The 23,247-nt window shown below is 54.8% G+C and overlaps 2 protein-coding genes across 3 annotated transcripts; both read right to left on the reverse strand.

Moving 5' to 3' along the window:
- Nucleotides 1-377: 377 nt before the first annotated feature.
- Nucleotides 378-9,573, reverse strand: ELMO3 (engulfment and cell motility 3). Its single transcript, XM_082769874.1, has 20 exons — nucleotides 9,388-9,573; nucleotides 9,259-9,299; nucleotides 9,063-9,135; nucleotides 8,932-8,982; nucleotides 8,293-8,462; nucleotides 7,329-7,428; nucleotides 7,071-7,222; nucleotides 6,203-6,281; nucleotides 5,887-5,937; nucleotides 5,533-5,655; nucleotides 5,217-5,348; nucleotides 4,798-4,902; nucleotides 4,148-4,256; nucleotides 3,793-3,929; nucleotides 3,515-3,678; nucleotides 3,277-3,389; nucleotides 2,958-3,062; nucleotides 2,564-2,646; nucleotides 2,314-2,394; nucleotides 378-1,649 (listed from the first exon to the last, which is right to left on the reverse strand). The coding sequence occupies exons 1-20, from the start codon at nucleotides 9,463-9,465 to the stop codon at nucleotides 1,437-1,439; spliced, it is 2,160 nt and encodes a 719-aa protein (XP_082626000.1). The 5' UTR covers nucleotides 9,466-9,573; the 3' UTR covers nucleotides 378-1,436.
- A 131-nt stretch (nucleotides 9,574-9,704) lies between these two features.
- On the reverse strand, nucleotides 9,705-23,079 carry E2F4 (E2F transcription factor 4). Of its 2 annotated transcripts, none has more exons than XM_082769894.1 (10): nucleotides 22,882-23,079; nucleotides 22,050-22,159; nucleotides 21,380-21,541; nucleotides 20,902-20,945; nucleotides 18,099-18,160; nucleotides 17,442-17,727; nucleotides 16,408-16,599; nucleotides 15,164-15,211; nucleotides 12,378-12,422; nucleotides 9,705-12,035 (listed from the first exon to the last, which is right to left on the reverse strand). In XM_082769894.1, exons 1-10 carry the CDS (start codon nucleotides 23,059-23,061, stop codon nucleotides 11,920-11,922), a joined length of 1,245 nt encoding a protein of 414 aa, XP_082626020.1. In that variant the 5' UTR covers nucleotides 23,062-23,079; the 3' UTR covers nucleotides 9,705-11,919. The 2 variants fall into 2 exon arrangements, with proteins under 2 accessions (XP_082626020.1, XP_082626019.1); XM_082769893.1 differs by having other exon boundaries at nucleotides 15,155-15,211.
- Nucleotides 23,080-23,247: the final 168 nt, after the last annotated feature.

Here is a 23,247-nt window from a genome sequence, read left to right on the forward strand (position 1 = left end):
ATGGAGGCCGGGAGTGTGGCCTTCAGAGCAACCTGCACTGCTCCTAGGGCCGTTTCCAGCCTAGGGAGGGTTAGCTACAGCCCCATTGCCACCTTGCTCTGAGGTGATTCAGCTCCTTGCTTGCTCCTCTCCTCAGCAGCAGGAGCAAAATCTTCCTGCCAGACACCCTACAGAGTTCCTAAAGCACCGTGTGGTGGATTCCAGGATGGCCTCGTGTCTTCTACACCCCATGTCCTAGGAGCCACCCAAGGCGCTCTTCTTCAACAGCTGCTTTGTGTGGGTCCCCTCTGGGGTGTATGAGCAGCAGGGCAGCGTGTGCTGTCCCGGTCACGTCCCCTGTATTCCCCAACCCTTCAAAAACAACACGGCACTGAGTTCTCCACAAGTGTTTATTGTCCAAATCTGCAGGAGATGGGGGAGTCAAGAGCCCTGGCCACCCCAGCAGCGTGCAGTTACAGTGCTTAGACAGTCACAGGCTACACCCTTGTCACTACAACACCCATCGGAGAAGCTGTAGGCACGAGGAGGTGCAGGGCACCGGGGCGGGAGGCTTTTTGGGGCCACGGAGGAGGTAGCTTGTCGTATTGCAGTAGTGCAGCAGCATGGCTGAAGTGTGCAAGTATCCACCGGGGTGGGGGAAGGCACCAAGGTTAGCACAGACTGGGGTCAGGCACTGGGGCAGCGAGCCTGTGCTCGTCTGAAATTGTGCTGGGGAGAGGGGACTCGTACCCTAAACAACCTCTGGGAGCATCCCACCGCCCTGCCCGGGACTGGGAGCGCTCGCAGCAAGGAGAGGGAAGAGAGCAGAAAAGAAATCTTTCAGTGCATAAGTGCCTGGCCTGTCCATCAGCAAACCTGACCCTGCTGGCGAGTGCTGGCTGCTCATCAGACCGAGCAGTGGGCATTTTCTAACCCATTTTTAAGCCAGGATGGAGCCTCTGCCCCAAGCAGCCGTACCGCTGTAGTGATGACCCCCCAGCTGCAGTGCCTGCACCTTCACTCCTCCTGCTGCCCTTGCCCTCTCTGCCCAAATCTGACCACAGCAAAGGGTGGGTGTGGGGGCAGCACCAGCTGTCTAGGAAGCATTTCATCTCGCCCACCTGTGGCAGGGGAGCAGAGCAGACCTGCCCCTTCCCTCTACCAACAGTTTGCTCGGGGATGCTGGTGAGTTCTGGCTGGGCAAGGTGCAGGTGTGGAAGGGGGACAGGCTGCCCTGCTTCCTCACAGCCTCCAGCGCAGGAGGGGGACAGGCAGCACACACCCAAGCACCTTGGCTCATCCCTTTGGGGCAGGAATGGGGGACAGAGCCTGGAGGAAGGGTTTTGCTGTTGGCAGGCGACAAAACGATTCTAGCTCCAACCACCGCAGAGCTGAATGGGGCAGCCCGCAGAGAAAAAAAGGGGCAGGGAGATCGGGCACAGGGGGGATGCAGAAACTCACTGTTCTGCATGGCTGAAGTCATAGCAGAAGTTTAGGTTGCTGGGGGGCTTTGGGACAGGAGGAGGGGTGTCGGGGATGCTGATGTTCTCAATGTCCAGGAGCCGCAGTTTGAGTTCCATCGACAGCAGGACGTCGAGGTCTGTCTGCATGCGCTCGCTTGTCATCTCCTTGCCCAGGAGCACGTTCAGCCCGTCCGTCCAGAGGCAAAACTGGGGAAGCACAGGAGCTCAGGAGAAGCTCTGGGCAGCTGGAAAACCCCCACCTCCACCAACCTGACCCACCCCAAGGGCCTGGAGCACCTCCTTCCCTGCCATGCTCTCGCCCTTCCTTCACACGGGCTCAGGGCAGCTTGGTCCGTGAAGCCTTCAGCAGCACCATCCTCTCCCTCCTCACCCCAGCCGAGCTCCCTGCTGTGCTGGGGAGGCCACCAGCTCCTGCCTGTGGTCAGTGTGGGACCAGCTGGCTTCTCAGCGTGTCCCTCAACGCTACGCTTGCCAGCCACAGCCCCTGGGAGCTCCCCATCCGACCTTCCCAGCCAGACTGGGGCTTTGTTCATCCCCTTATCTCGCAGCCAGCCAGAGAGCTGCAGTCCTCGCATTCCTGCAGGACCACGGCCACGCACGCACAAAGAGGTTACTGTCCCTTTGGTGCTAGCCCAGCAGGCTGGCTGGAGGCCAGGGAAGCCCAGCTCCTCTGGGCTATGTAGGAAGGGTGGGAGCAGGCACTTCCCCTCCCAGCATCACAAGTCACCCTTTAGTGTCCAATTCCAGGATCAAGCCAGCAACTGCCTGTCCAGCCTCAGCCCCTTCTCTCCTCTGCGCTGCTAAGACTCCCTTGGCAAGGACGTGCCATCCCGTGGCCCCTGCAGCTCACCTCGTACCGTGTGGGGGCAACGAAGTTCAGGCAGTATTCCTCCACATCATACACGATGGAGAAGGCGAGTTCCAGGACATCCTATGGGGAAAGAAGAGAGGTTAGGTGGGTTCTCAGCTGGTTTCTTTACAGCCTGGTGGGGTTCACAGCAGGAGCTGCCTCCCAGTCTCCTCTGCAGCCTGGAAGACCCAGCAGGTCTCCAATCTCAAGCCACATCAAAAGCCTGTCAGGTAGGGGTGGAGGTGCTGACCTTGTTCTGCTTCCCAGAGCTCTTCTCCTTCGTGTGTGGACACTCCTTGCCGATAAGCAGCGCCTTCATGTCTGCCACGGGAACTGGGACAAGCAGAGGAGCTGTGAGTGCCCGCTCTCCTGCTTCCTCACCCACAGAACCACTGCCACGAGCAGGAGGCATCCTGCCCCACACCACGGGCTGTCCCCACTGCTCTGAGCCCCGCAGAGCCCAGGCTAGGTGTCTCTCAGCAGTTGCCAATGTGAGAGAGCCTGAGCTGCTCCACAGTGCCCTTTCACAAGCCAGCCAGCCCCACTGAGGTTTTCCCCAGCCCCCCGAGCACATAACAAGGGAGGTGGGCAGAGGGCTCCCCTCCTCACCACTCCCCTTCCCTCTCTTTCTCCTCGCCACCTACTTTTCTCCGTCAGGCTCTCGATGGGGGGCGACTGCACCCCTTCCTCCACGTCCCCGTAGTGCAGCACCTTGTGGTTGGGTGACAGGCGGCAGTACCACAGCTTATCTGCAGCAGAAAGCCCGCAGGGAATCGCTCAGCCCCCAGAGTTCCCACTCCCCAGGAGGGATGGCGCTGCCCCCTCAATTAGCACTTTGCTCAGCGCCGCGGTTAATTGAGGTGCCCGCAGTTAATTGTGACCTCTCCTTTGGCAGGGAAGGGGGCACTTTGTAAACCTCTGTGCCCATCCCTTGCCCAGGAGCAGGCCGGGGCTGGCGCTCACCCTGCCTGCGGCGGCTGCTGATCTTGCGGAAGAGGGTGCCCTCGCAGAGCCGCAGCAGGCGCTGCTGTCGGATCAGCTCCAGGAGCTCCGGCTTCAGCCTCTCGCGCAACTCCCTGGGGCAAGAGCCAGAAGAAGAGGAGCACGGACCCTTCAGTAGGCACTCGTTGACCCCACAGTCCCTCCGAGGGCACCCCCAGCCCCACCACATCGCCAGCGCCCTGCCCACAGCCCCACTCACAGCACGGGCACCGCCAGCGTCTCCTCCTGGTGCAGCCGCTCCGTCTGCCGCAGCTTGAGGATCTCGCTGTAGTTCAGTGCGTTCACTCTGGTCTTGAAAAGCTCCAGGGAGGTGGGCTTGAGGGACAGGGTCCTGGTGATCTGTTCCCGCACCACCTGCAGCACCTGGGGGCACAGGACATCATCCCCAGTCTGGTGACACTCCCCCAGAGCCCCTGAAATATGTGCACGCCCCGTTGTCCCCAGCCCTCGTTCAAGGCTCCAGCATTTTCCCGTCACCTTATCAAAGTCCTCCTGGGTAGCGCGCATCTCCTTCCAGGTCTTGTTCACCAGCTGGATGCAGATGCAGAAGAGCTCTTCAAAGAAATGATCCTGCCCGAAGAACATAGGGTAAAAGGCCTGAGCCGTCTCCGAGCCTGCGGTGAGAAGGACAGATGATGCCAGACTCCCGACTTTTGCCAGAGAATTTCAGCATCCAGGAGAACCTGGGCATTTCCTAGCCCTACCTCCCCTTCCCTGCTGTCGGCCACGGCGGAGCCTGGGGGCCCCGCTGGACAGGCACGCACGCAGCCCCCTGCCTTGTGTCCCCACTGGGAGGCAGCAGGGCAGGGAGGGGGACGGGCTGGGCACGTACACGGCTCTCCGATGTGCAGGATCTCGCAGAGGATCAGGGTGAGCTGGATGCTGCTCCGAGCGAAGGGGCATTCATGTTTGTCTTCACGGCTGCTGTTCTCGAGGACGAACTGAGGAGAGGGTTGATACCTCACGTTACACACGCCACAAAACCAGAGTGCTGTCCCCACAGCGAGGCTCCAGCTCCCCACCATCCTCCTGAACCTCCTAGTTGAGCTGTTCCCACCAGAGCTGAGCTGTTCCTAACAGCAGCAGCTCGTTCTCCACAGGAGCCAGCCCCAGCATCCTCCTTCCCCTGCCTCAGCTGAAGGCAGGAGTTGATTGCAGGCAAAGCAGGTCCGAGTGTGGCTAACACTGCACCCACTGACTGCTTTTTTTCCCTCAAATCACCCTCGTCTGCTCAGACTTGAACAAGGCCTGGAAACCCAGCTGTAAGCAAACCACTTCAGGGACCCTTCAACAAGGTACCAGCAGCCTCAAATCGCTGCTCCTACCCACAGAAAGGACTCAGAAATTAAAACGGGGCAACAGTAGGATCCAAGCTCAAAAGGGGTATCCTGGCCAAGGACAGGTCACTAAGAAGAAAGGAAAAGAAGCCGGAGATCTACCAGCACCTCCCTGCTGGGGAATTTGCCAGGAGAGAGCACGCACCCGGCTGTAGGCGTTGGGGGTGTGCTTGGAGAAATAGAGCATGTTGTCGAGGGCGAGGAGCCCCGGCGGGGCACGGCGGAGGTCCTCTGCTGGGTTGCTGTTGTTCTGGAAAGACACAAAAGGATGCAACTTAGCAGCTGCTGCTTTCTTCTCCGAGCGGCAGAGTCACCCCGATGCAGTCCAGGGGCTTGCCCTTCCAAACAGGGGCTGCAGGAAAAGCAAAGAGCACTGATAACAGTCCCGGCGGGGCACGGCAGCTCCACAGCACTTGCTGTTGAGCAGCGCAGGGGTGGCAAAAGGGAAGCACCACACGGCAGGACCAAGAAGGACAGGAGGCCCAGGGGAGAAGCTGCAAGTCCTGCTGAAGCTGGGAAGTGGAACTGGCACGTGGCCGGGGAGGGGACAGAGGGCGGCCGCACCGTGAAGCCCAGCTTGCGGAACTCCTTGGCGCACAGGGACCGCCGGCGCTCGGTGCTGAAGTTGCTGGTGGGCGCCTCGCTCTCCGACTCGAAGGCGGCTTGGCGCAGCGACTGGAGGAGCTCCCGCTGCTCCTGGGGGGGACAGCAGAGGGGAGGGATGCCAGCGGGAACCGCGCAGGCAGGTTCCCCTGGGTTTGAAACCGAGAACGAAAGCCAACACGCCGGGAAAGGAACACACCCCAAAGGCAAAGCCTCGCCCGCCTCTGCTCCCGCAGGAGGAAGCGGGGTCGGACTGGCAAGGAGAGCGCTGCCCCACCTGCGAGTAGGGATCCATGGAGGTCCTCATGCGGCGGTCGTAAAGGTTGAGGCTGACGGACTGCAGCACGTACAGGTAGTGGGCCATCTCGTCCCCCAGCGGCTCCGGGCTGTGGATGATGTTCTACAGGAGACTGCGAGTGAGCAGGGTCCTCCAGGGCGCTGCTCCCAGTCCCTCCAGACCGAGGGACCAAGAGCCAAAGCCCGGCAGGCTCTGCTGCTGGAAGGGGCTTTAGGAAATGGGCAGCTCCCCATGGGGCTGGGTGCTGCGGGGGGCACACACAAGGGTGTAGAGGCTGGGGGTAAGGCCAGGAGGAAGCACAGAGCAGACCCTTGGGCGAGCAGTGCTCCTCACCTTGTGGATGAACTGCCTGATGTTCTTCTCCCTCAGGTACTCCATCATGTCCTAGGGGGGAGATTTAAACACCTCTGGGACCTCCTCACAGCATCCCAGAGAAGGCAAACGCTACAGCAGAGGACCCAGCTGCCCAAACCTCCCATCGCAGGGGAGGGAACGCCTGCACTGGTGCTGGTTCCTGCCATCTGACATCTCACATCCCCCAGCATCGCTCCACAGGGTGTGAGAGAGCAGAGGGCCCTTGGCACAGGGCCCCAGTGATGGGGGCACCGGTGTTCGGGTTCCCGGTGCCCCCCATCCCGCAGCCCCTTACCCTCCTCTCGCTGTCGGTCGCGGCCAGCAGCAGCGCAATCAGCAGGGCCATCGCCTTCAGCTGCAGCTGGGCATTCGTCCTGAGGAAGGAGGGTGAGGAAAGTCACCAGCTGTGGTGACCGGCACAGTCCTCTGCCCCCTTCTCTGCTGCACCCCAAAAGAAGCCAGAGCCACGAGGGAGCAGCTGCTGACAGTGGGGCCAGGGGCAAGACACCCCCTGCAGCACCCGCACGTGGAATTGATGCTGCTCTGGGCACATCCCTGGGTGCAGCTCCCCAGGCAGCTCTGGGAGCACTGAGCAAGGAGAGCCTAGACACGAAGGAGAAGCTGCAGGTGCATGGACCTCTGGGACAAGGGAAGGGGACAACATTTTGGAGCCACAGGAGTAGGTGGGGTGGAAGCCCAGGGCAAGCAGCAGGCCTGGGAGGCCAGCAGGAGTCCTGGACACAAGGCTTCCCGTTTTCTGGAATGAAAAGCTCAAAACTGAAGACATGCAGAGGTATAAGGAAGAGGGAACGCAGAACCTGCCTCAGCTGTACTACTGTTCATAAACACACTGGGGAGAGGGATGGAAGAGCCAACGCCAGAAGAAAGGCAGTTCAGCTAAAGAACAAAAACATCTGAACAAAGCAGGCAATGAATGGGTCCGTGAATGAATCCAACCTGGACACGGGACAGTTTCCAGAACAGTCCAAGCCTCCTGCAGCACTGGGGCAACAAGGACAGAGGCTGGCCACCCCCAGAACATTTATAAAGGGACAGTACAATGTAGTGCTAAGGGTAATCAGCAAGACCCCGAAAAATCCCCTCAGTGCCACACTCCCCCTGGCTTTCGGGTGCAGGAGACCAGTGCTCTGGCAACCACTTACACCTGCAGGTGGGTGAGAAGACGATCCACCGTCACTTCTTTTTTGACTAGGTCAAAGAGGAGGCGACTGCTAGGTACCATGTTCTCCAGGATTGACAAGGAGAGCTGCTGCACAGAGGCGTCCATCGCATTCATGTTGACGTAACTCACTATCTACAACACACACAAACAGCAATCAAAGGCAAGCCGAGCCTAGGTAACGAGGGCAATGAGGCATCCCAAAGGCACAGTTACGGAGTCTGCAGAACGAGCTGTTTACCTTTTTGATGAAGGCTGCACTGAGAGTCTCCCAGGAAACGAAATCATGCTCCATCAGCTCCATGAAGGCCTTCAGGGTGTGAGCCAGGATCTCCCCTGAACTGCAGGAACAGAACAGCGAACTCGGTGAGGATGGGGCCAGGTACCCCCAGCCCCCACGGGAAGGTGGGAGTTGCACATTGGTGGGCACATCAGGAACAAGCAGAAACGTAGGCAAGTGAGCACGAGAATGAAAAGAACAGAAAGTGAGAATGTAGGGTAAGAAATGAGACTCTCACTTGGTCATCCCAGGAAGTCAAGGCAGGGGAAGTTGTACAGTTTCTGGAAAGCTGCGTTACCACAGTACAACAATCGTGCACACAATCCTTAGTAAACCCAAACCACCCCAAATCCCACCCCGTGCTTTCAAGAAACGTGCACTTTGCTGTGTGATTTTAGGTTCCACTTCCAGATGAGATGCACCACCACATTGTGAGAGGATCGAGTCAGGGAGGCACTAGTTTGGCAGTCAGGTTTTTCTCAAGCTGCCCACAGACCTCTTCCAGCTAAAAACCTCAGGGCAGAGGGATTATTTGCGGGTGGCAGATGGGGCAGCAGGAACCAGCAGCAGCAGGAGGTCTCCTGGTAGCAAAACTGGTAGTGCTGCAGATCACGAAGCCAGAGAAGGGATGGGAGGTTCAAGTCTGAACACATTCACAAGGGGGTCAGGCCCGCAGGCAGGGGACCTTCGCCTGGCTCCCAGAGCGCAGGGAGAAAGCCACGTCCCTGCAGGGAACAAACCTGCAGAGCCAGGCACGCTGCTGCCAGTGCTGCCCTCCGTGCTGCAGCACGGGGCCTTTGGAGAGAGCAGCCAAAAGGAGCAAGAAGCCAGGAACACGAGCGAAGCCCAGCTTGGAGCTCATACAGCATTAGCAAGGGAGAAGACAAGTCAAGAACTGCAAGGAAATTCCCCTCCTGATACTCACTCGTTCCCTTCCTCCACAATGCAGAAGATTAGTTTCAAGCCATTCCTGTTGATGAACTCCTGAGCAAAGGTAACATCCTGGGAGAGGCTTGCAAGCTTCTTCAATGAGTCAGTCTTCACGTCCACGTTGTTGCTCCGGATCCCGTTGTACAACCTCTCTGCTTCTTGGTCCTACCAGGAAGGAAAGAATCAAGCCACCGGGGCTCGTCAAAAGGCAGCAAGAAACTCGGAGGCAGAGGCTGGAGGAACGTAAGTGTAAAGTTTTGGAAGGAGGCTCAGGCTAGAGCAGCCCCAGCAAGGAGAGGACTGAGACAGAGCGATCAGAGCAGAAACCAGCAGGAGCTGAGGAAGTCAGGCCGGCACCACACTAAGGACACTTGATGAATCTGCCCGTGCATCCACAGCGCTTCTCAAGGCTATTTGGTTCTCTTCACGCTCCCCCAAGCCCTACTGAGGGAGAATGAAGGCTGAGACAGCGCTCCCCACGTTATTTCTGCTGGGTCTGAGGCACCGGGAGGAGCTGTCATTAGCCAGGAGTCGCCGAGGGAGGCAGCGGCAGGGGGCTCGGAGGGCCGCATCGCCCCGCGGCGGGGAGCAGAGCGCCGACCCCAGCTTTCGGAGAAGGAGACAGGGGATGTACCGGGGAGGTGGTCAGCCGCAGGATGCTCCCGTTCTTAATCTCCCCGCGGTTCTGCGAGGAGAAAGGGAAGCAGTGAGGGGGGCGTGCGGGGTCACCGGGGCCGGTGTCCGGGCGGGCAGGTGGCCGCTCACCGACTCGGTGATGTAGGTCTGGCGCCCGTCGGCGTACTGCAGGGCGTAGTGCTCCGCGTTGGGCAGGCTCCACCTGCGAGGACACGCAGCCAGGCGTGGAGCCAGGATGGTCCCGGCCACCACCGCCCGGCGGGACACCGGACACCGCCTGTCACGACCCGGTGGGCCACCACGGTCCCCATGTCGCGATACTCACGCGTCGCAGACGTCCTTGAGCACGGAGGCCAGAGGCTTGGTCTGCGGGTGAGGGAAGGGGAGAAGAGGACGGCAGTGAGAGGGCGGCTGCGGAGCCAAGGGGCTCTGCTGAGGGGGGTCCGGGAGGTACCTGCTGGAGCTCGATGAGCTGGGGGATGGCGCCCACCATCTGGATGGCGATCTTCACCACGTCCTTGGGCGGCGGCATGGCTCCCGCAGCCGCCCCGGCAAAGCACGGCCCGCCCCGGCTCCCCGCCGCAGTTCCGGGTCGCCACCGCCTCCCCGCCCCTGGGAGGGCCCGGGAGGCCCGAGGGGAACGGGGATGGGGCCCCGGTGGGTGGGGGGCCCGGGCTGGGGCTGCCCCCGAGCGGAGGCAGGGAGGGCAGGGGTCATGGCAAACCCAGCACGGGAAGGGCCTGGAGACACGGGGAACAGCCGGAGGCTCTGGAAAGGGGTCGTTTATTCACTCAGAGAACAACTGTACAAATATTACAGGCAAATTTCTTTCCTTTCAGAAAAAAAAAAAAAGTAGTATAAAAATAATCTTTATATATGAATCAAAGTTCAATCTGTTACTGTAAATCTTCTCTACATCTCTTTTTTTTCTTTTTTCTTTTTTTTTTTTTTCTTCCAAACATTGTCTAACCGACGGCAAACATGAACACTGGGAGGGAGAGCGAAGGTCGGGCAGCGCGCTGACGGGAGCTCTAGCTACGCACAAGCCGCGGCGCCAAGCGAACGCGCGAGCAGGACCAACAGTTTTCGGGTAGCTTCCATGCAAAGGAGGGAAGGCTGAGGAACTGCTGCATGCGGACGCAAAGTTCACCACCCACCCGGTCTCCGTCTCACCAGTAGTAGCTGCCCACTGCCATCTAGAAACTAGAAAAAGTGTCCAATGTTGTCTGCTCCTACTGAATTCTTCACGTTTCTCCTAGAGGATGCTGGTGCTTCACACCACGAGCTTCCCACGCTGCAGAAGTGAACAGCTTCTGGAGGAGTCCCACAAAGAACATAATGGCACGAGGAGCCACCTCGGGAAGAGAGGTCCCAAGCATACACTTCTCACCTCTGCAGGCTCCGAGGATTGAAGACATCCCATTTACATCCCTTATTGCTCGTGCTCCAGCTTTTTTTTTTTTTGTGGTTCACACGTGGTGAGCAGCTAAGCAGAAGTCAAACACTGACTGGTCGTGCAGATGGCTGCAAGCTCTCTCTGCAATGCCCAGCCACGCTTCCTGGCCCGGCCTCCTCTTCGGCAGTTGGCTGAGCAGGAAAGGCACGACAGCTGCTACCGCTGCGTTGGCAGGAAGATGTGCAAAACTGACGACAATCAAATCACACGATCTGACCAAAAAAACATCGGGGGCTTGCAAAATACAATACAAATCCATGAAGGGTTTTTACCAATAAAAAAAATGCACAGGGTCAAAGATTGATCAGAAAAAAAAACCAAACTCAACAGCAGACCTTCTGTTAAGAAAATAATTAAGAGAACCTCATGGAACAAATGATGCAGAGAAAGCAACACACTGGGCAGCAACCTGCCACAGGATCAGGAACTGGGAGCATGGATACGGACACTAGGGGAGCAAATTCAAATATACAGAAAGCCTGATCCTGAACAGATGCTAAGAGGGGAAAAAAAGGCGGGGGGAGAACAAAACACGATTTTGATGACACCTCTGTATCTTGCCACAGCAGAGTACTACTGAATTGTTACTGCTTGGTCGCATTTTAGACAGTTGAAGGCTCAAGTGCAATGGTTGGAGAACAATTATATGCTAATATGAGCAGGGTCTGATGTAGTTGGAGTACCTTAAAGGCACCAGCTGGAGCAGTCTTATCCTTTCAAGCATCTCTTAAGAAAAAAACAACAATATTAATACTGGCACACCTTCTTCAGCCCTGCAGAAACAGCACAGCTGCTGTACGAGGAGCTGGACCCCCTGGGCTTGTGCATCAGCAGACTGGTGAACACACACCACGAGAGAACCAGGATTCCTAGTGATGCAAAAGCAGGGAAACTCTCAGCTCAACTCCTGGGTCCTACTAAGAGGAACAGCTGGGAAAAAAAAAGTGCTTTTTCTTGTAAAACATACTAGCTTGGTCTGGAGTCGCTGGAAGAAGTGGACACTTTGGTGCCTTTTTTTTTTTTCCTCGTCATTCAAAATATAACCACCCCAACCTGAACCACTCACACTGAAAGTCTAGCTAATTACATCCAGACTTGTGAAATGACCACACAATATTAGGGCTCCGTGTAGCAGCTGGTACCTAGGAGGTGCAAAGTGCCTCTAGGAGTGCAGGAAAACCAAGGCATGCAGATTTGAGGAAGCTCGGAGAGGCACATGGGCAAAACTCTACAGATGAGCTGGGAGCACTCAAATCACAGACCCTTCAAACTGAGGCCCAGGATCCGGTGAAGAGAGAGGTGCAGCGAGGCGAGTTAAGTCAAAGACCTTGCATGTGCAACACAGGAAGAGAAAGAAGCTACAAGGAGGCTCCCGGCCTGCAAGTCCACATCTCTTGGTTCTGAGTCCATATGAGAACATCTCTGAATCACTCACTCGTTGAGCTCTAGCACAAAAGGAATCCAAAAATAGACACTTTCCAAAGTTACAAAATGTTCTGTCTCTGCGAGGCTCGCAGCCACACTGAGAAGTCAGAGGTTAAGGACAGGCACATCAAAGAGGTCACAGACGCCTTCACTCTCGTCCAGGTTATAGATGTAGTCGTGGTCTCCAGGAGGAGGGGAGAGGCGAAGCAAGGGAGCAAACACTGGGAAAGAGAAGCCCACAGTTGGTTACAAAGCTCAGCACACCCACACCCAGCCCACAGTTGCCATCGGACACCAAGCCATGAGGCTGCCCCGTGGCCCAGGGTGTCCACCCCACGTTGAGATCTGTCAGGGAGCTTCAAATAAGCCTTGCAATGCTGAACAGACTGAGTGGGCTCTTCTGCTCCTGTTCTGGAGGGACAGTGAGAACAGAGTCTATGCCCAGAGCCCAGAAAAATGAGGGCAAGCCTGCATTCACAAAGCTGCCAGCTGTACAAAGTCACACAAAACTAGTCTTCTCCCCCAAAAAGGCCACGCTGTGAGGGGGAAACTCAGAGACTCACCTTCAGATGACATCAGCTCTTCCAGTAGCTCGGAGTTCATACATTCTAGGGAAGAGACGAGCACAGTCAGCAACACACACTGCTTTCCTGGTCTGTGCCTGGGTAGTTTCCCACCCTTCCCAGCCTCTTGGTCCTCACCCTTGTTACCCCTTTTTTTGCTGATGCAAAGCGTGTGCAGGTAGTGAGAGGGGAAAGCACAGGCCTCCTGCATGGGCAAAGGGAAAACTGCACGTCAAGGCAATTCAAGCAGCATCTAAACATTCTGCGGGAGGTTTCTGCCTGCTTAGCTCAGCCATAAGCCAGTCGCTTTCTTATGATGGGCTACACTTTATCCCTGCATTGGCACGCTAGCTGGTGTCCCTCAACTCTTCCAAAGGAAACTCTCCAACACACATCTGAAAGCGAGCTGGTAAAGCCTGATACATTCATGGTCGTCAATTATGGGCTGACTTTACTAGAGTGGGGAAAAAGTGGAAAAGAAGTGAGCTGTTCCAGGAGCAGCAGAACTAATCGGTCTCTCCAGTTTCCTCCAGATTTGTCCCCTTTGTTCCCCCTAATTTGCTCCCTTTGCTCCACAGCTGTGCTGTGGCTAATCCAGCAATATGCACTGGTAGATTGGCTGGCTGCCCACTGCCAAACAGAATAACATCTGAGCTCTGCATATCCTTCCCTAATGGGTCATTAACTGCTCTCCCCTCTAAGTTTTTTATAGTTTTGTGTGGGCAGTAATTATCTCCGAAATGTCATTCCTTCCTCCAGTGTTGTTAGTCTTGGCTGGTAGGTTCACGAGGCACTTGAGGGGTAGACAGACAAGCAGCCAGATAAAGCGTGTGCAAGTCAATCTCTTTACTTAAAGAAGTGTTTGAAAACAACTTTCTGAAACCCCTTCCCACTTGGCCAAGTTAAATAGTGAAGATCTAACTCAATAATCTAGCTAGGGTGATGAGATACTACCCACGCTTGAAGCGAGCTTTCACCTAAGAAACTCAGATGAGCCCATCTTCACGATGCTTACCCATAGCAGGCTGTTTCCTAGAGGACAGGAACCTACCTGCCTAATTCAGTGTTGTGAGATGAGAGTATTTCAATTGGAAGTGACTAGACAGGAATGATACCAGCTTCAAAAACAGCAATTAAATAGAGCCTACGTTCTCAGATCTTTTCAGGGCTGATAATGTAGCAGGATGTGCACGTGTGTGTTGAATTATTTTTTTCCAGGATACAAGCATAAAGCCAGCAGTTATTAAACATCCACTTAAGAGACAGAAAACCACACAGAGAAAGTACAATACAAAATACAAAACACTAAGGAAGAAGTTGCAGGCTTTTGCAGCTTAAACTGCATAGCCTGAAAGCAGCAGCCAGTGACAGAGCACCATTATTATGATCACACCGACTTGAAAGAGGCTGCAAAGTACACTGCAAAGATCATTTCCCTGAGCTTTTAAGTGTTGATTTTTTCCAGTGCTGAGCTTTACCACTTGCCAGTTCCATTTTGCAGAGCAGAGCTTTCACCGGCAATTCAACAGCACATCATGGTTAAAACCTGACTATGCCGTGTTGCACTTTCCTTCACTCCTAGACCTGTCCTTTCCCACTCCAAACTGTAAAGAACACTCCATAAAACAACATACATTAATGTAGACAGCAAACCTCTCAATTTTAATGGTGTTCATGTAGTCACGTAGCACAGTTTGGGTTAAGCTGTACCTTCTACGTGCGCTGGGGCCCTGCAGCAGTTTATGTTTCACGCTGCACAGTGTCAGTTTTACTCTTCAGATGTGTTCAGTCATTACCAAGACCTCACCCACTGCCTACAACTGTGGGTGCTCCAAGCGCTGGGCTAAGCACGGAGGGAAGGTGCCCTCCAGGCCGACCGTGGAGCCTGGCTCAGGGCTCCCAGCACACAGATCGGACGGTTGCACATGTATGGCATTTGGAACTGCGTGGTTTTTACAGCAAAAGCTGCTCTTTCATGAAGCATCCGCTAGAGCAGAGAACTAGGGACTTTAGGGAACAGTTGTGACATATCCTGTCACCACCACGAAGTGCTTGTGTGCACTCGGCTCCACGTGGCTGCAGGGCTAGGAAGTATTTTGCCAGCAAAGGGAAAGACTGGGATCTAAATGTGTAAATTTAAAAAACAAAACAAACAAAAAAAAAACTTTCCCAGTTTAGGCTTATGCTAGACCAAATTCTTGCACCTCTCCTGCCCTTACTTAGCCCAAAGTCTGTTCCACCATGAGGTAGTGATACCCACTCTCCTTGGACAGAGGCAGAACACCTGACACAAGTAGCAGCATCCCCTCCCATCCTGCTCCAAAAAGCCTACCAAAAGCACTGAGGGATACATCAAAGAAAGAAGACTATTTCCCTAGATTATATGCTTGGATTAGCTCCAGGTAGGCTCTAATTGGAACAGGACTAACAGGGATTTATCTGGTAGCTCTGGATGGTGCAGACAAGTTGGAGAAGGAGCACGGGGAGACAGAGCACAAATTAGCACTGGCACGGTGCCTGGAAAGCCCTCATCTACACACTGTAGGGCAAACTCTTAACAACGGTTGCTGGCAACACGAAGACAGAAAATTACATAGAGAAAACAGTAATTTTAAGAGCACCCTCCACAAGTAGAGGGCCAGCAGCCACCAGCTACCCCAAGTACCTTACAAAACCACATCCCCAGAATAATCCAGAAGCGTGTAAATAAAACAAACTGCCCCATGTCTGTGGGTGGATGGGCACGGAACAAGGCTGTGATCAGGGAGTGAACATACCGAACATACCTCTCGTTGGATCAAACATCTCTGACAGCTCTTTGGGAAGCTCCAGCACTGCAAATACAACAAATCAAAGGGTTTGCATCATTACATGAAGTGTCTGAAATGCTTTACAACTTGATCACCTACCGTCCAACCATACTTTGTCTTTATGCACCCAAATCATCCATACCAACCAGAAATTCTGCTCTCACACCACACGCCAAATATATCTGCAGAAATGATCAGCAACAAAACACTTAAGCTCAACTACTTTAAATAGATATGTAGGAACCCCAGTACATGGATGTGTTATCACTGTCAGCAGCTTTAGAGTAATAGCCTGCATGCAAACTTCACCCTGCATCAGCTTCTGTATAACACCTCGATTTGCCTCGTGTAGGGTAAGGGCATGCCTCCAGACAGTCAGCACAGCCTCTCTGGGCTAGGGTAAGCTCTACGCACACCAGAGGCCTAATTCCACAGTCAAGACTGCTCCAAGATGGAAGACAAACTGCTCACACTTCTCTCAGACATGCTAGCAGAGTGTGAGAAAAGAACTACATGAGCTACATTTGGGCAAAACTGCCTCTTCTAAACGTAACACTTGAACCCTGAGTGTTCCTGCAATGAAAGTAAGCTCAGAAGCATTACAGCAGTGCCTTATCCAGTCAATGCTTTTCTGTCTGTGGGCTGCTGCTCTTTCCTGGCATAAAGCTAAAATATTCCTTGTTTAGAGTCCATTTCATCTCACCAAGCACATCAGGAAACTCCCCAGATATATACTGGAAGATCATTAGGACTACAAGATCACTAAAGATAGACAAAGTATTTCTGGGTAGAAGAGAAAACAGATTCAAGAGCTCTCCTAATAAAGGATAACATCCCACAAGTTACAAAGGCACAGTTATCAAAAGATGAAATATCCATAGCTTCACAGTCTCACAACTTGGACCTAGCACTACAGAAGGGGCTAAAAGGGAATAATCCAACACATAACAGCACAGGCACATCACGTGAGTGTCCCTTGTGGATTTCCTAGTACCAGTGTCACAGGAAATGGCATGGTACAGACATGACATTGTCAGCTCCTCACAAGGTTCCCCAGCACCCTCACAGGAAAACCCCTCTTCACCCCTTGCAGGGCCTGGCTGACAGTGAAAGCAGACCGGGGTTCAGCTCTTATCCCCGGGCTCAGCAGCTTTTCCCTCTCGCTCCATGCAGCACTCTCTCGGAGCGAGGCACGGAACGGGGCCACGTCGCATACTCACTTCCTGTGGGATCAGGCTTGATCGGCTCAAAGGAGGTAGAGGGGCTGGGCAGGACGGAGCTGCTGTCCAGCGAGGCAGAGGACTGCAGCGGCTGCGTGTCCAGCCCGGCCGTCTGGCCGCTGGACGTGGGCACGGTGCTGAGGGGGTCGAGGTCACCGCTGCTCTTGGGCTCCGCCACCGAGACGCTGCCTTCTGCAAAGTCACGGACACACGAGAACGTCATCTGCGACCAGCCCCCAAACAAGCAGCTACGGCACAGACCAAACCCTCACCTGCAACGCTGATCGAGTGCAGGGAGCTGCAGAGAATCGTCTAGGTTGGAAGAGACCTCCAAGATCACCCAGTCCAACCTCTGACCTAACACTGACCAGTCCTCCACTAAACTCTGAATCTAAACGTCTTTAGGAAGGTTTTTTGATTCCACCCGGCACAAATTCCCAGGTTCTGCAGCAGCTCTGCGGGAGAGCGCACTGCCACACGACCAACACAAGCCACATAATGAGCAAGTCCCAGGGGAAGGGAAGTTACTGCCCTCCTCCTTGGGGCTGAGGCTGGGCTTGGAACACCGTGTCCAGCTTTGACCATCTCCCACTTCAAGAAGACGTGGAGATGATCCAGGCAGGTGTGCAGGACGTGTCCTACAAGGAAGGCTGGAAGGAGCTGGGCTTAGTCAGGCAAAGAGAAGTCTAAGAACAATCTGATAGCAGCTTGCAGCCACCTGATAAGCAGTTACAGAGATGATGGAGCACAGCTTCTCCGTGGTATTAACTGATATATGTGCAACAGGCACGAGCTGCAGCCCAAACAAACCCAGGTATCCATAAACAATTCCCTGAGTGGGTGCTGCAGTCCTGGAAGAGCTCACAACGGAGACGGGGATCTCCATTAACGGAGGCTTTCAAAATGTGGCTGGACAAAGCCACAACCTAACTCACCCTGTGTTTCTGACAGCCTTTTTTTTTTCAAACTAAACGTTGGAACCGGGACTCAAGCAGGCCCTTTTACAAATTTCTGCTGTAACCACCCCCTCTCACCTGTGCTCGGGGCTTTCTGCGCAGGAGGGCTGTGATCCTGAGTGCTGGAAGGTGTCGGCGTCGAGGGCTGGGTGCTGCTGGGAACAGAAGCCTCCTGGAAGTGGGCAAGCGGCGGTATCTGTGGTTTCGAGGGTGCAACTGCCTGGCACTGAATGAGGTCTTCGGGGGGAGGGACGGGTAGTACGACAGGAGGAGAGCTCCACGCGTCCTTGTTTACTAGGAGAACGTCGATCGGACCGCTTGTGCTCTTCAGATGGATCTGGTATTTCTTTTGCCCGTTTGGGCCCTGAGAAAAGCCAGAAGTGCAACACAGACACACGCTAAGAGCCCTTTTCAAAGAGACCAGGAGTTTCCCATTGGCAAGACGTGCAGTCCAGGCAGCTCAGGACAGCTCCACGCGCAGTTCCCATCTCAGCAGCTCTCTCCTGACCCTCCCAGAACTACCCTTCCCCGTGGTGCTCCTGCAGTAGCTCACGTACCACCAAACAAAGCTTCCTGGCAATTATTTAATATCCGGAGCCTTCCTCGGGTTGCCAGTTCCTCCAGCTCCATCAAAACCAGGACAACCAATTCCCAGCCTGGTCAATCCAGCAGCACCTCCCCCCAAAACACACCCACACCCCACAGGTGCCCTCTCCCCACGCATTTATCACTCACCTCAGGGATGGGAACCTCCAAGCGCGTGCCTGACGGGGCTCGAATTGCAAGGAGGGTGTCACCTGCGAGAACAGACTGCTCAGCACTCGGTGGCACAAACTGTTCTGATGGAGCACACACTGACAAAGAGCCCCTCCTCAAAGCCCCTTATCTCCTGCACTTCCCAAAGCTGCCAAAATTGCCATTTATACCCACATTGTAAGCACATCGTACAGCTACAGATGTGCCAACTGCCACGGGCACAAAGGACCTGTGAAGTTTCTCCCAAAGCAACCCTAAAGAGACATTCAAGTGTTTCAGCAGTATCCTTAACGGGGCTAAATTTTCTTTCCCCCTGAGGAAACACTGGGGCTGGCTTAAATTCCCTCTGAAGAGCGTCTGAATCCTAAGTGAAAGGCCCTTCATCCTGCTGTCACAAGTTTTCTGATTTGAATCGTGAAGAAAACAGCAACTCGAAGAGCTGCACTGCCAGCAGACAGCGTGGAGCTAGGCCCAGGGGCCAGGCTGCTAACAGCAGCACATTTTGCTTGAGTACCAACACCCCAAAACAACACTCCCTGGCCTCTACCAGCCAAAGTTGCCTGTACTGGACCCTGCACAGCGATGCCAAGGGCCAGGCTGACCCACGGGATCACTCGCTGTCATATGATCGGTATCATATCACCAAGTTCTGCAGCTCCCTGAGATCAGCACCCCTAATAACACAACAATCCCAGCCCAGCAGCTTCCATTCTGGGCTTACATTGAGCAAGAGAAACGTGGAGAGAGAACAGCCCGTGCTGGGAACATGAGACATTCAGACTGAGCAGTTAGAAGCTTTCGCTTTAAGTGTTCAAGCTTTTGTGTGGTTTGAGTTCACACTTCACTGGTATTCTGCACTAAGCTTCACTTGATAATTAATACAGAATATTAATCACCCAGAGTGATGAGAGAGCAGACAGCAGAAGAGCACAGCCTTTAGTTTCAGGCTGGCAATTAAAGGTCAGATCAGCAAAAGGAGAGGGATTAAAAACACCACGAGATTTGTCAGGAAGATGGGATTCCTCCAACAAATCTGTACTTCAAGTAAGTATCGTTAAAAGATATTAAAAAGCATAACAAAGATACAAGCTCAAGGTTTAAGACCCGTTAGCCTCTACAACACACGCACTGTGTTTCTATCTCTCTTGATAGCTAATTCCCAAATATTTTCACAAAACAAACCCATTGGTGCACAGCGTGCTTCCATTTCCCTTTGGATTCTGCAAGCACACAACACATCGCAGCAACAGACGGGAAAATAACATCTCCCAGTCACTGAGCTAATGCATCCTCAGGTTTTGTTTTTGTTATTTAAAACCCAGATAACAAATCCTATTTGGCAAGAGTCCAAGCAGGGAAATCTTCAAGTCCTAGCTAACTTGAAGAAAGTGAGTTTAATAGCCCTAAATAAGAAAAGGGAGAGAAAATTCAGCCTTTACCACCATTCAGGAACACAAGGGGTCCGACAAAGAACTTCTCCAAGGCCCAGACATTTGCTGGCAGGGGGAATCAGATGCCCTATGTAAAGCAAATTCTTACAGCACATCTGGACACACACCAAAACAAACCAACGGAAAAACACGGATCAAGCCTCTGTTCCAAAGGATTTCAGATCTGCCCCGAGTAAGATCTCATCTTCTCTGCGCTTTTCGGTGCGGTCTGACTTCAGATGCAAACTGGTTTAGAAAAACAGGTGCAGCAAAATGCAAAACACTCAATCAAGCAAGCAATCGTCTGTCTGCTGGTCTCCAGTAAACTCCTACAGGCTCTCACGAACTATCTGGCCCCGAGCTCTGTCAAACTGAAAACACAATCCCTGCCCCCATGGGGTGCTAACTTAAGCCAGAAGAAACAGCAAAGCGCGCGAGATCTTAGCAGGAACTCTGGTGAACAGGAGCACGACAAAGGCAAAGATGAGAAACAAAAGAACTGACGCAGCCTGGGGCAAGGAGGCAGCCTGGAAGAGGTGAGGAATCAGAAGAGGGTGAGAAGATGCACGGCTGGGGAGGGCAGGATAAGCAGCCCCAGGGTCAGAGGGACGGCGCTCACTGGAGCAGAAAGCAGCTCCGACTCCACGCCACTAGAGCTGAGAATGGTTTTATTCTGCTGGCTGCCACATTGCACGCCAGCCACGGGGGATTTTCTGGGTCCTACAGATAGCATTACAGCTGCTAGCAGAGAAGAAACAGAATCCAGTGGGGTTTTCTTCACTTTTGCCCCACAGAGACAGAACATGTGGCTTTTTACACGGGCACCTTGCAGCTCTGGCAAGGCAATACAGTGGGGTGAGGTCACAGCACACAGCACGTTCCCTTCTGCCCTGCTCTTTGCCTTCCTGTTGGTGGAAGGCACGATGCAGCTGAGGTGCTCTTTGTATGTTTTCTTCCTGCTTACACCCAGATTTCTACCATAAACTCTTCTTATAGCTAGGATTTGTACCGTCTACCCAAACCCTGAAAATAAAAGGCTCACAACGTAACACACACACACCCACACCCAGCCAAAAAACTACCTTAGGAAGGGCTCAGACATTGCCTGAAACACGAGTGCAAAGAAACCTCCTGCCCCCTCACATCTGCTGGTGACAACAAAGCTGCAGCTCAGGGGTTCCCAAGCCAAAGGATGGCATCAGAACTTGCACCACATTCTCCTGCGTGCTAATGGGCAGCCCATGCTCAGACCTAATTTAAGATCTGCTGCCTCCTCTTCCTCAGAAGAAGGAAAGCAGCTGGGATAGACAGGAATGCAGCATTACATCTTTACCACGCAGCAGTTTCCTCACCTGTGAAGCACTTGCAGATATCTTCATGCGTCACATACGCTAACGTTCTGAAGGTTAAGGAGAAGGGCTGCTGCTTCCTGCAAGGCACCTGGCGTTTCCTTCCTGAAAATGCCATTGCCAGGGGGCTGCCCATGCCACACGCTTCTGAAGGCGAGGTCTGTGAGCCTCAGGGCTGACAACCTCAGACAAGCTGCAAGAGCAGCTCCGCGCTCAAGAACAGTAGCACCTGTGGCTCAGACAGAAGCAGTTCTCTCCCTGCAAACATTACAGTGCCAGGGAACTTCAAAGAGCCAGGTGACAACCACAGGGGCACAAGGCATCCGCTGCTCCACAGCGCTGCGTGCCCCGTAGAGGAAGCTGCTCCCAGGCTGGGCAGAGCTCCCCCGCCCCCAAAAGGAGCCTCCTGACCCTTTCAGTGCAGGTCCTCCAGCAGCACTGCCTTCCAGCCCAGAGGAATAAGCAGCTGGCCAAAGGATATCGATTGTTCTGCACGTCTTCTGTGACGTTTTTGATGCTCTGCTGAACCCACATCTTCTGCTGCTCCAGCTCCTGCTCCCGCTGCTCCAGGTCCTCTATGTCTGCCTTCAGCTCAATCAGTTTGTGAGCTATTTCACGCGTGTTGCAGCCAGGACCCACCCCTCTGTGCGGAGGGAAAAGGAGGGACATGGATCAGCTGATGGAGCAGCCAAAGCAGCCCCAGCCTCTCCAAGAGGCTGCCACCTCCCTTCCCACCACCTCTACCCTATGCCACGGCCAGATAAGCCTCATCTGTACCCGCTCCACATCCCCTACCACCTTCCAGCTCAGCACCAGTTGGTGCTCCGACACCCCGCAGCCTGCCAGGGCTCTCCCCCACCTCCAGCACCATAGCAAGCATCTTTTCTACCCCAAGACACAGAAAATACCCAGTCTGAACCAGAATAACAGCTCCGGTGTACAGGCGACATGCCAGACACGCTTCAGCTTTCCTCACTGCCACCATCAGCACAGTTCAGCCAGGGGAAGTCCAGGCCCCTTGCTCCCAGCAAGCCATTGTGGACAATGCCACTGGGACAACAGCCTCGTCTGAATGGGAAAAAGGTACCCAGAAAACTGGACCTTGACCTAGGAGGGACCCGTGAGCGATTTAGACCTTCTCAGTCACTCACTTCCACTGGATGCTGTTCTTTGACTTCTTCTCAATCAACCCAATGCCTTCCAGGACATTGGTGATATCGTAGATCCGCCGTTTCTGTCGCACAGCCAAGGTATCTGCAGCCTGCAAAATAAGTCGGACACTTAACCCCAACCTCTCGGTCCCATTTCTCTCCTCCCTCCCCGTCCGAATGCTTCCTGACCAAGCTCTCTACTCACCATCTCAACACCTCTTTTAACCCAGCACCTCAAGCTACAAAGCCTTGTTCTCAATGCCATTACACCCACGAGAAGCCACTGCCCCTTTGCTCCTGTTCTTATCAGCAACTTCCCCACTAATCACAAATGGGATCCCAGCCGTCCCGCTCAGGGTGGCTGCGGAAACCACTGCAAAACTCAGCAGCAAAGCAGGGCTGGAAGCCACTGGACTGGCAGCCAAAAGATGCAGCGCCCTTTCAGGATAAAAAGAGATGGGAATGGGAAGAGGAACATAGAGAGCTGTGTGACAGCAAAGCTGACATTCAGAAGCTCTTTTCCACCCAAACCTGAGGCCGTCAGAGAACCAACACCTTGCCGAGAGGCTCTGCTTGGAGAAGGCTTCGCGGTGCTGGCAGCAAACAGGGACACAAGGGACGAGCTCCTCAGCACCCGGGGCTGCCCTGCCCTGCCCCAGGGGTCGGTGCCGGTACCGGGCGGTGCCTCTGCACCCCCAGGAGCTCAGCTGGCAGCGGGGACACCACCAGCAGCAGCACAGCCGGGACACCCAGCGCAGTAGGTTTCCCTCTGGAGCTCCCTCACAGCAGCGCCCCCCCCCCCCCATCCCGCCCCGCCGCCCCCCGGCCGCACCAGCTTGAGGTCCAGCACGCCGTCCTTGGCCTCCTGCAGCAGCGACACGAACTTGGTGGTCAGCAGCCCCAGGCTCTTCTCGTGCCGGCTCGGCGCCCCCGGCCCGCTCCCGCCCCCTCCTCCGCCTCCTCCGCCGCCGCCGCCGCCACCCCCGGGCGGCTGCGGCCCGCACTCCGCCATCTGCCCGCCGCCGGCTCCCGGCCCCGCCGCGCTTCCGCTTCCGGGCCGCGAGGCACGACGGGAGCTTCCGCGCCGGGGCGGGCGGCGCGCGGGGAGATGGGGGCGTGGTCAGCGCGGAGGGGGCGTGGTCAGCGAAGTAGGGGGCGTGGTCAGTGGGGGAGTGGCCGGGATCCCGCGGGAAGGGCG

This window comes from Aythya marila, assembly GCF_965140915.1.
Source record: "Aythya marila genome assembly, chromosome: 12".
Lineage (NCBI taxonomy): Eukaryota > Metazoa > Chordata > Aves > Anseriformes > Anatidae > Aythya > Aythya marila.

What these genes read in the sequence shown, in the direction of transcription:
- E2F4 (XM_082769893.1), bottom strand. Translation starts at nt 23,061, where the DNA reads ATGGCGGAGTGCGGGCCGCAGCCGCCCGGGGGTGGCGGCGGCGGCGGC. An exon ending in AAGAACAGCATCCAGTGGAA is followed by an intron (nt 21,542 to 22,049) that starts GTGAGTGACTGA and finishes CCCTCCGCACAG; the next exon opens with AGGGGTGGGTCCTGGCTGCA. An exon ending in TCCAACGAGAGGTATGTTCG is followed by an intron (nt 12,423 to 15,154) that starts GTATGTTCACTC and finishes TCTCTTCCCTAG; the next exon opens with AATGTATGAACTCCGAGCTA.
- ELMO3 (XM_082769874.1), bottom strand. Translation starts at nt 9,465, where the DNA reads ATGCCGCCGCCCAAGGACGTGGTGAAGATCGCCATCCAGATGGTGGGC. An exon ending in CCATGGATCCCTACTCGCAG is followed by an intron (nt 5,349 to 5,532) that starts GTGGGGCAGCGC and finishes TGTCCCCCCCAG; the next exon opens with GAGCAGCGGGAGCTCCTCCA. An exon ending in TTGCCCCCACACGGTACGAG is followed by an intron (nt 1,650 to 2,313) that starts GTGAGCTGCAGG and finishes GTGCTTCCCCAG; the next exon opens with TTTTGCCTCTGGACGGACGG.